General features: G+C 42.1%; 1 protein-coding gene across 5 annotated transcripts in view; it reads left to right on the forward strand.

The window, feature by feature from the left end:
- The window catches only part of PDE8B (phosphodiesterase 8B), an 86,695-nt gene that overhangs the window by 66,830 nt on the left and 6,618 nt on the right, over positions 1 to 13,247 (forward strand). For all 5 annotated transcript variants that reach the window (XM_065047384.1, XM_065047385.1, XM_065047383.1 and 2 more), the window contains exons 11-19: positions 1,232 to 1,283; positions 3,975 to 4,052; positions 4,925 to 5,001; positions 6,218 to 6,382; positions 7,167 to 7,212; positions 7,645 to 7,780; positions 9,566 to 9,764; positions 10,701 to 10,918; positions 12,010 to 12,145. In XM_065047384.1, the coding sequence (XP_064903456.1) occupies positions 1,232 to 1,283; positions 3,975 to 4,052; positions 4,925 to 5,001; positions 6,218 to 6,382; positions 7,167 to 7,212; positions 7,645 to 7,780; positions 9,566 to 9,764; positions 10,701 to 10,918; positions 12,010 to 12,145 (1,107 nt within the window). The remainder of the gene's footprint in view (positions 1 to 1,231; positions 1,284 to 3,974; positions 4,053 to 4,924; positions 5,002 to 6,217; positions 6,383 to 7,166; positions 7,213 to 7,644; positions 7,781 to 9,565; positions 9,765 to 10,700; positions 10,919 to 12,009; positions 12,146 to 13,247) is intronic.

Raw genomic sequence — 13,247 nt, forward strand, 5'->3', positions numbered from 1 at the left:
GCTAAGGGCACATAAGTGCAACCTTGTTGTACTCTCCTTTTAACTCACAGGTTGCAACCAACAATTTCATACTTTCACACAGTCTAGTGCTTTGCTATATGCGGGTGATGGATTTGCTCAGAGGAACAGTCACCACAGATTAGATTACACTATTGGAACCCTAAATGTGATGTGTAATGAATAATGTGTAAATGCAGTGTCAAGCACTGAAGTTTATTCATCTGAAATAGAGGGTATGTCTATTTTCTCCAGTGACTACAGTAAAAAAAAAAAGTATTATTTTTAGTCCTTTTCAGTGTTCTCTACACCTAAATACATCATATGCTAATTTTAAAGAGAAGACTTTAGGAACTTAAAATTCTACTAAGTTTTCCTATTAACAGCAAAATACTTTCTTGTAACCACATAGGAAAGGAACAGGATGAAGTCATTAGCAGGTATTAAACTGCCATGTATTGGAAAGACTGTGCTTTTTTTTCTGAGCATGATGGAAAAGCAGAGGAGCATTTATCTGTGTTACTGTAGACCAAGCAATAGGAGTAAACTTTAAGATAGGGGAAATATACTATTTAAATTCTAAGAAAGTTTGAAATACATATTGGTGGAACTACCCAAGATGTTTCAGAAGCACAAAGAATGAAGATTTTGTGTTTAATCTCTTCATTCATGAGAATGATTAAAATTACTTGGAAATAAAGAAAGTTTTGATGATACCTACCTCTACCCTTCAGTTGCTGGAGAGTTGGTTTTGTAACTGAGCTGTTTGAAGCTCAGTTTGTCAGTGACCCATGAAAGGATGAATGCAAAATTAGCTTAGATAACACTAAGAAAATGATTTTTAAACTACTGTACGGAGGGGAAGAAGAGACCATTTTAGCATTCTTTTTCCTTTTTGTGTTTTATTCCTGGAATCTTTCAGGTTTGTATGCAATTTGCACAGAAAATACTATCTAAAAACGAATGCCAGTTCTCTTGCAGACACAGGCATAAAGCAGGAGCTTAGTACATAAAAGCCCTATTGTATCTGTGATTTTCTACATTGCATATCTGTTTACTTTCATATTATTTCACTATATCTAATTAAACCTAAAGAAGAGTCTTTGCCAAACACTTTCTTAAAAAATAACTGAACAGAAAATGCTGCATAAGGACAGTGTTGAATGTAGCCCTTTTAACATACTTTTGTATTCTTTTTTCTTACATATATATTTTACTCTTGGTGCATCTTCAGCTCTACAAGAGTCACCATGATGATAAGTACACAGGAGACAATTCTCAGTCAGGTTAGTATACCATCATTTACATTTATATCTTGCTGTATTTGAGGTCATGGGACAAGTTCTTTGCTGGTATGGAAAGTTGTCTCTTCCCTCTGTTGAGTCAGTGGTTGGAGCAGATGGCCAATGATGGATGCCAGTTGCTCTGATGTCACACCATGAACTGGCTTTGTAACCATCATTAATAATTCCATCTTCTGCACAGAGCTCTAGTCATGCATTCAGAGTCAAGATGCATTGCTCTTCATTGTATTAAAACAGCGTCTGATCCTGAGGCTGGTGTACCTCATCACCCCTTTGTGTTTGAAATTAACACAGAACTGTGCTGATTTGTGCCCTCGTGTTCCCAAGATTAGGACCTGTCAGCAGGCCTTTGTTTTGGCTCAGTAAAGGGCTAGGATGGTTGTCTGTGTTGTCCAGCTTAGAGCTAGTCATGCCCAGTCAGCACTGAGCTGTTGCAGGGTGTCTGTGTCTTGGGCAGCTTTGCTCACTTGCAGACAGCACATTCAAGCTCTCAGTATCTTCTGCAGATAACTTTTGATTAATGTGTGCGTAATCACTTCTTCTGAGTAATGTTTGGAACAACGCTTTTCCCTGAAAAAGGGCCAGGTTTAAGCTTGTAAGTCTGGTGATCTGAGCCAGGTGCAGCACTGCTGTGTTATCCTGAGTGAAGAGGTTCTCATGCCCTGTTACCTGATGGCACTCCAGGACCTTTTGGCTATATAACTCTAGAAAATGTGTTTTGCAATGTCAGGCAGCTTCTGATTTTTACATGGGAGGAGGCTATAATGTACCAAGAGTATGGGAAGTGATTGTTTGACATTGTCTGCTTTTTCAAGCAGCATAAGAATATGTACAAGCATTGGAGAGCTTTGTGATGCCAAATAATAATGGGCAGGGGAGAGAAGAGACAATATGTGCCATTTGCTGTTCTCATTACCATTACTACCATCAGAACTGATCCATAGTGTGTTAAACTGCTGCAGCTGTGTCCCTGTAATAAATGCAGTTTTTCTTTCCCACTTTTTCTTTCCTGCAAACAGGAAGGTGAGAACACTCATGGATTAAACTGAAGAACTGGTTACCAGTTAAGACATTGTTACTAGCTTACGAATGTGTTTTACAGATTATGTGGGGCACTTAGTTTTGCTCATTATTGTGAGAGATTTTGGCAAGACTGGGAAGTGACCTCACATGAAGCCATGTTGATGACTGTGGTGCAGTGAAATTGGGCAAGCTTACAGTCACAGGGATGTGGTGTCAGTTATCCTTCCCTGCAGTGCATGGTTGTGTGTCAAGAATAAATTCCCACAGCCATGGGGAGCATATACCAGGATGTAATGAGTGTAGAAAAATAATCCGTGTGTATCATGCTGTTCGCAATGCTGTGATTTGTAAAAAATCTGGATAGGGAGACATTCGGTTGACCAGGTGAAGGAAAATTTATTATTTAGGCATTTAAAGATTTTCAAATGAAATTGTAGTGTGGCACAGAGTAGATTTTATGCAGCTGTGGCTCTCCAGTTAGCACTAGCAAAGCTTCCAACTTGCTTGTTGGTATTTAACACAAGGAGAGTTGATTTGTCAGTTACTGCCACTTGCAGCTATGTTTACGTGTAAATGTTTGCTCCCACTCAAGTGCCTTATGTTAAACTCTTTCAAATGGTAATGCAGGAAAGGGGTTTGAAAGAGAAGTCCTATCAAAATAATAAATAAAATAATCTAACATGCATTAGTTACGCCCTGCTCTTAGGTGTCAACAGAGGAAAATGCTTTGAGTTTCTCCAGTCTGGACTACAACAAACTGTCCCTTCCCCTTCCCCTTCCCCTTCCCCTTCCCCTTCCCCTTCCCCTTCCCCTTCCCCTTCCCTTTCCCCCTCCCCTCCCCTCCCCTCCCCTCCCCTCCCCTCCCCTCCCCTCCCCTCCCCTCCCCTCCCCTCCCCTCCCCTCCCCTCCCCTCCCCTCCCCTCCCCTCCCCTCCCCTCCCCTCCCCTCCTCTTTTTAGGCTCTTTCCAGGCACTTCATGCAGCTTTTGCATTTGTCTGGATGTGATAATTTCTCTTACCTTATCAAACAGCAGTTTTGAGAATGACAGCTTGGTGCATGGTTAATTTTCACAGCAGCTGAATTGGTTGTTTATTATCATTCTCAGTATGTTGGATTTTTCTTAAATACAGGATACATAAAAAAATATTGCAAGTAAAAGCAAAAGCTGTGAGAGTCTGAATTATACTTGCGCTGGAAGGGTGTAGACTGAGACAGGATTTTTCTCACTTAGATAAATTGCTAGGCCGTTAAACTCAGGCTTATTCAGTGGTTGGTGGAGAGCAAAAGGGACTTGCAGGAGGGGTTCAACCCACCTGCTTGAGACTTCTCTCCTAAAGCAGGATCTTTGACAACTACTTTAGACAGAGCCTGAAAGACTCTTTTAGGCAGCTAAAATTAGTTGAAGTGAGTCTCCTGTTCCATAAGGTATCTTGACTTCCTTGTGAAACAGCTGTTCAGGGGACTTTAGGGAAGTTGCTGTAAATTAATAGCCACTGAGTCCCTTGTTTTAATGTGCAGAGATTACAATATTTCCCCCGTTTATGTGGTGTCATTAAGGTCATTTAATTCAATGTTCATAATTTTAGATAGAGGAGACTCTGTAGAGGTCTTATTTGATAGATTTTTAAAGCTTTTGGTTTGTATTTACAGAATCCCATTCCTGCAGATGCAAGAACAGAAGAAAAGACTCAATTGATATTAAGTTAATAACATCTCAAAGTAGTGATGGTAAGAAAGTTAACTGTCAACAGAGTTGCCCTAGCCAATAATAATGCAGAATGAAAGAGGAACTGGACAGATTCACAGCTATTATCCCTTTTTTTTATAACTGCTATAAAATTTCTGTATTCTGATTTGCAAAACAGTGCCCCTGCATGAATACCAGCACCTCTGTACAGTGCACAGCAGCACAGAGTGCCCTCACAGAGGACAAGTGCTGTGCCATGGGATGGGCACAGCCTGCTAAAAAGGTGCATGGTGAAGCGTTAATTCCACTTCTCTTAGAAAGATGCAGCTTGAGCTGCTCAGACAGTATTTTGTTTTCATGAGTGTGGGACATGAAGGTATCTATTGCTGCTGGTTACTTGGCAACAGTACTTCTGTTCCTTATCCCATTTGTGAGTGCTTGCTAGGGCTGGGACAGTGGTGGCAGAGATTTCTTTCTGCCCCTGTATGTAGTGAGAAAAGCACAACTTATGGGGAGTGAGAACAAGTTTCATTAGAGCAGCTGTATCACTGAGATGAAGGACATATACACACTCTCACAGGAGGAGCCATGTCTGACAGAGACCCATTGCAAACAAAGGGAGAGTAGCACGTACTGTGCATGAAGTATAATATAGCTTAATTTTAGTATAGCTGAAGTGAAGGACGGATAGGAAAACAGACAGGAGAAGCGAGGGGTGGCTGCAAAGGAGGTAAGCAACAGTGCAAGTGATGAAACAGTAAAGCAATAAATCGCAGAGGGGAGACATGGGAGAAAGGAGAGATGAGAGTGGATTCCACCATGCTCTTCCCCAAAGACAGCCTTCTGCACTTTTTAAATGCTGTCATCCCATTCACACTCTGTGAAATGTAAACAGTACTCTCTTTAATGGCAGCTGCAACTTTACAGACCCGACGGTACTCATCCATGGCAAGAATCCACTCAATGACAATAGAAGCTCCTATCACAAAGGTGAGTCCTGAGCACTGCCTTTTCCACAAACACAGAGTTTGGAGTCACTCTCATTGGGAAGTAAGTAGCTCATGGCAGGACAGACAGGGGTATCCCTGCACCTTGTGTTTAACAGAATAATATATATCAATTTTTTTTCATACCGCTTTCTGCCTCTCATAATCTCATTCCAAATCCTAGCCATAAGGAAGAATATTAAAAAGGGGAAAAGGGTATCATTTCTAGATGCACTGTTTGTGGCAGGAAGGGGACCCTGCTCTGTTGGGCTGTGCATGCGTAGGAGGATATGTGCATCCAGTCTCACCTTTGTTTTTACTGTTGATATTTATAAAATAGCATGCAGTGGAGATAACCCCTGCAGCATATTCTGTCCCCACACTTTCCTGCAGTCTTTTCTTCACTATCCGTGTTATACAAAGGCTGTGGTCGTAAACCAGCTGCACAATCACTTGTCCTGCAAATTAGGGTGCCTGCCATCTCCCACCCTCAAACAATTTTTTTCCTCTCTCCCCATCTTCTCTTTCTATCATCAAGCTCTTTACTTCCCAGCACCACCATGTCTGTTAGAGCAGATGATTTCTTTCCTATTTCTTCTCCCCAAATGCACCTGTAGGAGGTCTGTAGTGTCCCACAGCAGCTTCTGGTTACTGCAGAGGACATCACTTGGGCTTTCTCCCTCTCAGTCCTGACAATGCCAGGAGCAGTCCTCAGTGCTCCTGTGTCATTGCTGCATTCCCAGATGCGGCTGAGACACAAGGTGGGAGGCAAAGAAGAGCCATCTTCTTCTCCCTCAACCATGGCCCAGCTGTTCCTGCTCTCTGCCCTTCATCTTCACATTAAGAAAACTAAGGCTTTTCATCCAGTATCAGGATATCTGTGCCACATTCAGGAGCTTGTTGTTTTTTTCCTCTAGGGACTGAATGATTGCTTCTGAGTGGCTGAAGGACACGGACATAACTAGTTTTTTGTTTCAGATATTTCGTGCACTTCTGCTTTTGTTTCCCAGGAATTTGCCAGTTTAAAACAGCAGATGGATACCATGCAATCTGAGCACAAATCTACATTGTCAGAGCTGTACTTTAAAGGTTTTGGGGAATTACATAGCATTTGCTAAATGGGAAGTAGCATAATCAAGCAAAGAATAAAGATTTTTGTAATAAGAAAAGACAAAAGTGCCATTCACTCTTCCTCACCTGCCTCCTTAATCTGCTTTCAGGTTATTAACATAATTAATGCTGCCCAGGAAAACAGCCCCGTCACAGTAGCAGAGGCCTTGGACAGAGTTCTGGAAATTCTGCGGACAACAGAACTTTACTCCCCTCAGCTAGGTACCAAAGACGAAGATCCTCACACAAGTGATCTTGTTGGAGGTCTGATGACTGTGAGTAAAACGATTAAAAATTAAATTACTGCTACCAGTGTCCTACATCGCAGTTCAGTGCTCTGTTTTGCTAAAATTTCACAAGGAATGGGAAGGGGACTTGCAGTTCAGCACCATTTCACTTAATTGTTTTGGCGTCTCCAGCAACAGTAGGCACCAAGACGTAGTGAGAGATGGGCACATCTCAATCCATTGGGTGATTCATCCTCATAAATAAGTGAACTTGGTCGAAACTAGAAACTGTATCATCCAACCTGATTTATCTCAAGGACAGATGCTTTTTAGAAACCCTAAAAGCTTTGACGGGATTAAAGGGATTGCTCTACAGCTGGTCCACTGTAAGAATAAGGTTATTTTAATCAGGTTCTGACTTTGCTCCTGTAAGAACAGCAGCAATACTGCCTGCCAGAGACAGACCACTTAGATTTTATCATGGATTACCCCATTTTTAATGTACACTGAGCTAATCCTTGTCAAAATAATATAAAGAAGACAAAAAATAAATTATGGTGGTTCATTTGAATGATGAAATCCTGTAGGTGTCAATGAAAGGGTCAAGGAGGGCAATACACTGTACAGTTGATAATATGCTTTCTGGAGATCTCATATTAGCATTCCTTGGATCCTTTAATATCTGTTTCAAAAGACCTTAAAACAAGGATTGTGCTTAAAGGGCTACAATAGGACCAGTGCTTTTAGTAGGCAGGAAAGTGCATAAAGTGGTTTTGCAATTAATGATGCATAGTTATTCTGCTTAAAACTTACAATAAACTTGCTTTTTCAGGATGGCTTGAGAAGGCTGTCAGGAAACGAGTATGTGTTTTCTAAGAGTAAGCCACCAGTTTAAACTTCATTTTGCCATGTGTGACTACTTTTGTACATGCTAGTGACACAGAGCTCCAAGCTAATTTGCAGTGGGATGTATGTCTTTGGAAATGGTTGTCTGAGTACAGAACAAGTGCTAGACTCCCTCCTTTTTGAGTCAAAGCAGGTTCAAATAATTAAAATAATGTGTTTCAAAATACAGAAAACCAGACAAGGAATAAACAAAATTGTCAGTCGAAGAATGTTCACCAATCTTATTGTTTTATATCCAAGTCATCTGTGATAATATAAATGACATATATTATAGGCTTTTACACACTTTTTCATGTAAGGAAAAGAGTTGTATTTCTTGAAAAACAGTTGTTTTCTAAATTGAATTCTGCATGGGGGGGTAAATAATCCAGAAATGTTGTAATTCCCAAATTCCATTTTAACAGATGTGAACCTGAGCCATAGTCTCCTTTCAGTGCCAAACACCACCAATGATGTTCCACCCTGTGTTGTACAGCTCCTGGAAAATGAGGAAAGCTGGGACTTCAATATTTTTGAGTTGGAGGCTGTTACAAATAAAAGGTACTGCACTCCTTTCCCTGGGTGTCTGCAAAAAAGAAATTTGAGGAGCTGTATCAGAAAGCACTTTGCTCTGAAAAAAACAAAGCAAGACACAGCAAATCTGAGAGAGCTGTCGTTGTGTGTGTGTGTGTGTGTGTGTGTGCGTGTGTGTGTGTGTTGATAGCACTTGTTGTGTGTGTGTTTATAGCACTTGTCCAATTAACAAGCCAGGCACACATCATGGTCAATCAAGATGCATGTACAGGCCATGGAGAGCCCTGTGCAGACTGTTATCTTCCTTGACAACATCTGCAACCCTCCAGTGTTGTCTCTTGTTCAATGTTTGCTTTGCTCAGCTCCCGTGCACTCTGTCTAGGTGACACTGGTGTGGTTATGTGCTGGACATCCCACAGATATCCCATTTTTCTGCTGATGTGCAAATGGCCATGCTGGAAAAAGCAAGTCTCTCCCCTTCCTCACCTAAATCTCGTTATGATTTAGGTAGCTCTGGGGCAACTGTGGCTTTTCGTTAGAGGGATAAAAATCTAGGATGGAGGATAAACCAGTCGTAGGATCAAGAGTCTAAGATTTCAAAGCTTACAATGAAAGAAGATGCCAGTAGTTTTGAGGTCATACAGACCACAAAAATAAAGACCATCCACAGGGAAATCTGATTTGCATTCCAAGATGCAAAGAATTGGAGAGACTACCAGGTCTCTTGTACTCTGATTGAAGAAAATGGCCATTTTTTGAATTTGCATTTGCCTGGCTTTAATTTGCAGATATTGGCTTTTGGTTCTGCCTTTCTCAGCTCAAGAGCCCTGTAGAGCATCTTGCAGGAGTAAAAAATGTGACTCTGTCACAGGCAATGCAGAGTAAATGACAACCCAGAGTGGATTTGGGTTTAAGAACCAATACGATTAGAGATTTTATCCTACTTACTGTTTCACACACAGGCTCATCACTGTCCTCCCCAGCATTACATTCACCAGAACTCAAGTTCCCTTTCCAGCTGGGAGATCACTGCAGGGAGGATGCAGGACATGCCACTTCAATTTAGTCCATCCCATTAAACTTGAAGCAAGAAAGTAGCAGGTTTCTGCTTGAGAGTTCAAAATTCAATTTTAGACACTAAACCCCTCCACACACATACAGTTATCTGCTGCCTGTTAGCCTTTGAAATTCAAGGGAGGTGGTTTACCAGTGGCAGACTCCTGACTCGGCTCTAGAAGGTGATCTAGTCCCCTCAAAGCTAGAAAAATTCACATGAAATAGTAACCTGGCGCTAAGAGCTGCTCTGAGAAGCATCAATATTCTTTACATATTGCCAGCTTCAAAGAGTCAGAAGTAGAAATCTGGACCCCCTGAAGTCACAGGATTATTTGAAACAACAAACATATGTCAGGTTTTGTCTTAAGCCTTTGGGAAATGCCCATGTCATGTTCCAAGTCTGCTTTTTCTCATCAGAAAAAAATGTATTTTTGATTGACTGACAGATAGCAAAACCATAGAAGACCTAAGCTTTTAAGAATTTTTTCTGAAGCCACAGAATTAGTGAAACTCTAGTGGAACTGCACCATTTTTACAAACATATTAAAATAATGTTTGAAAGGATGGAAGATGTAATAATTTGTAACCTTGGCCAGGCTTTTGAGAGATTATAGATGTGCAATTTAAAAATGTGTAACATTTTCCCCCACCTTTTATTTTTAAGGTCTTACTGGTTTCTTTGTCAAAACTGTCGCTCCTCAGAACATCAGAAGTTCCTGCTTTACCGTGGTGCTTTTTTCTTCTACTGTTTTTCAGGCCATTAGTGTATTTGGGCTTAAAAGTCTTTGCCCGGTTTGGGGTCTGTGAGTTTTTAAACTGTGCGGAAGCAACACTGCGAGCATGGCTGCAGGTGATTGAAGCCAACTACCACTCCTCCAACTCATACCACAACTCCACACACGCAGCAGATGTTCTGCATGCTACCGCCTTCTTTCTCAGGAAGGAGAGAGTTAAGGTATAACCACCACCCAGGAGTCCTTTGGGCTAGGACTTTGGTGTGTTTGTCATTATATGCGTGTCACTCGAAAGTCAGATGTTTACTTAATGGTCCTGGATTCATAAAGTCACTCTGTCCTTAAAGTCTTTTTCACAGAGTTTCTCTGAAGTTTGTTTACACAAGTTAGGAATCTACATTTTAAAGTGGCAACAACCAGGGCTGGGTGGGTGTGGGAGGGTAAGCCTGGCTCTTTTCTATGTCTTGGTAACTCACTATTAGTAAGAGCTTTTAATAAAGCTTTGCAAAATCTTTGGAGAGGGAGGTGCTGTCTCTTCTCCCAGGTAACCAGTGTTAGACCACATGGGAATGGGTCAAAGCTGCACCAAGGGAGTTTTAGACTGGACATTAGGAAGCAATTCCTTCACCAAGCATTGGAACAGGCTTCCTAGAGAGGTGGTCGATGCCCCTGGACTGTCAGTGTTTAAGAGGCATTTGGACAGTGCCCTTAATAACACTCTTTATCTTCTGGTCAGCCCTGAGGTGGTCAGGCAGTTGGACTAGATGGTTGCTGTAGTTCCTTTCCAACCGAAATATCCTAGCCTAACCTAGCCTATCCTCTTCTAAAACACACAAGCTGTGTAGGAGCAGAGTCGGTACAGAGTGATTCAGGCAAGCACAGAAAGTGGAATGACAGCATCAGAGGATCCATCCACCATTAGAGGATTTGATAAGAAGATATTGCTTAGGTGACGGCACAGCTAAAAGCTTCATTAAGAAAAGAGGATTTGGGTAAGAGTGGGAGGGGAAGTTTTGGAATAGGTAATCGGCGGGTGCAGTTAGTGAAAAACAATTGCAAGGAGGTACAATCCCTGCACTCAAGCTTACACTTGCATATTTGTGGGTACCTGGAAATTATCAGAAATTATTTACTGTAACTTTTCTCTCTTCCTGTAGGGAAGCCTTGACCATTTAGATGAGGTGGCTGCACTAATAGCTGCCACCATTCATGACGTAGACCACCCTGGACGGACCAACTCTTTCCTGTGCAATGCAGGCAGTGAATTAGCTGTCCTTTACAATGATATGGCTGTATTAGAGAGTCATCACACAGCACTGGCGTTTCAGCTTACAACTACAGACAGCAAATGCAACATTTTCAAGAATATTGATAGGTGGGTCTGCTGGAGAAGGGGAATGTGCATTTGTGGATTTCTTGTTTAGGGATTTTTAGTTTGGGGCGAACCTCTTCCAGAGTCCTATGTAGACATCATTTTTTAAAAGGCTTTAATTTCCCCCCCGTCCTCCAATTTGTATTTTTTGGAAGCATATAGAGATGAGAGATGTTCAGTAATTTTTTATGGATTACATTGGCATGGACTAGTTGACAGCCTCAAGGCTGCATCTTGACCCACTGCCTTTTTATTGCAGGGGCCTGAAAATTACTTTTTTGGGCCATTCATTTCCCCCTATACAGCCAGATGCTGTATACTATGGCTTCATGCTTGCTGGCACTGCTGCATTCACATGGGACAGAAGGGTGGTAAGAGAGTGAGCTGATTCATAAGAATCATAGAATAGTTTGGGTTGGAAGGGACCTTCAAAGGTAATCTAGTCCAGCCTCCCTGTAATGAGCAGGGACATCTTCAACTAGATCAGGTTGCTCAGAGCCCCATCCAGCCTGGCCTTGAATGTCTCCAGGGATGGGGCATCTACCAGCTCTCTGGGCAGAAACCCTAAGAGAACTGGAGGCACCCTGCTGCTGGGTGTGCACATAGCCTGGCAGTTCCCATTGCATCAGCCTAGCTTTTGCAGGGGCAGAGTGGGAGAGAAAAGGATCTGGCTCCAAACAGGTAATGAACTTATCTATCCCCCATAATGCTGCTGGTTTTTGTATAACACAAGATTTGAGTTCCAAGTTAACATACAGCTAGATGGAAATGTGTTGGTGCCATTCCTGGAAAAGTTGTCTTAGTGTTACAGCATTATGAAACTGAATTGGAAGTTTTCATTGACTTCAAAGGATTGGTTTTAATTAGGTAAAAATAACGTGAAAAAGGGTAATACAGGAATTCATAGCTAGAGGAACCCGCAGAGGCATGATCTAGTCCATCCCTCCAACCCTAGACCGTTCATAACCCTGAAGGTGCCAGGTTATGTGGATGAGGTCCCAAGCAGTGTTTAGCAGCACTGTCTGGGCAGGGACAAGGAAAGGACGGAGCTCTGTCTGGCAGACTTGTCAACAGAAACTATTTTTCTTTCCTAGAAATCACTACCGGACGTTGCGCCAGGCCATTATTGATATGGTTTTGGCAACAGAGATGACAAAGCACTTTGAGCATGTGAACAGATTTGTGAACAGCATCAACAAGCCAATGGCATCTGAGGAGACCAGCTCACATGTAAGTGCTTGCAGGACTTTATGCCGTCAGGCATTTCAATGAAGTTCTTCCAAGACAACCTGAAGTGTTCAGAGTGTTTTCAGTGGTGCCTAAGGACAGGATGACGGGCAGCAGGCCCAGATTGAAGCATAGGAGGTTCCATCTAAACATGAGGAGAAAGTTCTTTACTATGAGGGTGACAGAGCACTAGAACAGGCTGCCCTGAGAGGCTGTGGAGTCTCCGTCTCTGGAGATGTTCAAAACCCAGCTGGATGCATTCCTGTGCAACCTACTCTAGGTGAACCTGCTTTAGCAGCTGGGTTGGACTAGATGATCTCCAGAGGTCCCTTCCAAGCCCAACCATTCTGTGATTCTGCGATTGTTTTCATTCAGATTGTATTAATTTGCACTGTGATAATGCCCAAAGGACACAATTGGATCTGTGACCTCATACTTGAAAGTGTGAAAAAATGTTTCTAATGTTTCTAATTTCTTGTTTTCTACGTCTGGCTCTGCCCTTAGGTCACTTAAACACTTCATTTTATAAGCCTTCGTTTCAAAGCCATCTGGTGTTCAAAAAACATGTGGGCAGGTGCTTTTGTACATGCAAAATTCTGTGTAAGGAGCCAGGTTGGCACTTGTGCCTATGGCCCTGCGTCCAAACACTGGGATTTGCCTAAGGCTGGGGTTGTAACTGAGGAACCTGCCCTGATGGTTTTGTGTCTATGTAATCTGGAGCCTTCAAGCCACAAGGAATAGCTCCATTGTTTCCTGAGACCTCTCCACTCCATTCCTGACTGTATTAAGCGATGTCCAGGCCTTTACTCCTGTCAGTTATGCACCCTAATGCTCCATCGCTGGTATATTTCATAAGACGCCTTCAAGTTTCCCAGCCCAGGTCCCTCTTTACCTTCTCTTGTTGCCTCTTAAGGTTAAGCACTTGGTACCTGCCAGGGTTCTCCAAAGTAGTGTTACCCACTTAAGCAAAGACCAATGTATCACAGCTTAGTGAAGACAGTACTTTGATAGCAACACTGAAAAAATATCAGACCAAATTGAAGGTCAGTGATATTAAAAATAAATAAAAGTAGCTTCTGTCAGTTCCCCATACCTGAAGTTTTTG

This window comes from Columba livia, chromosome Z (assembly GCF_036013475.1).
Source record: "Columba livia isolate bColLiv1 breed racing homer chromosome Z, bColLiv1.pat.W.v2, whole genome shotgun sequence".
Lineage (NCBI taxonomy): Eukaryota > Metazoa > Chordata > Aves > Columbiformes > Columbidae > Columba > Columba livia.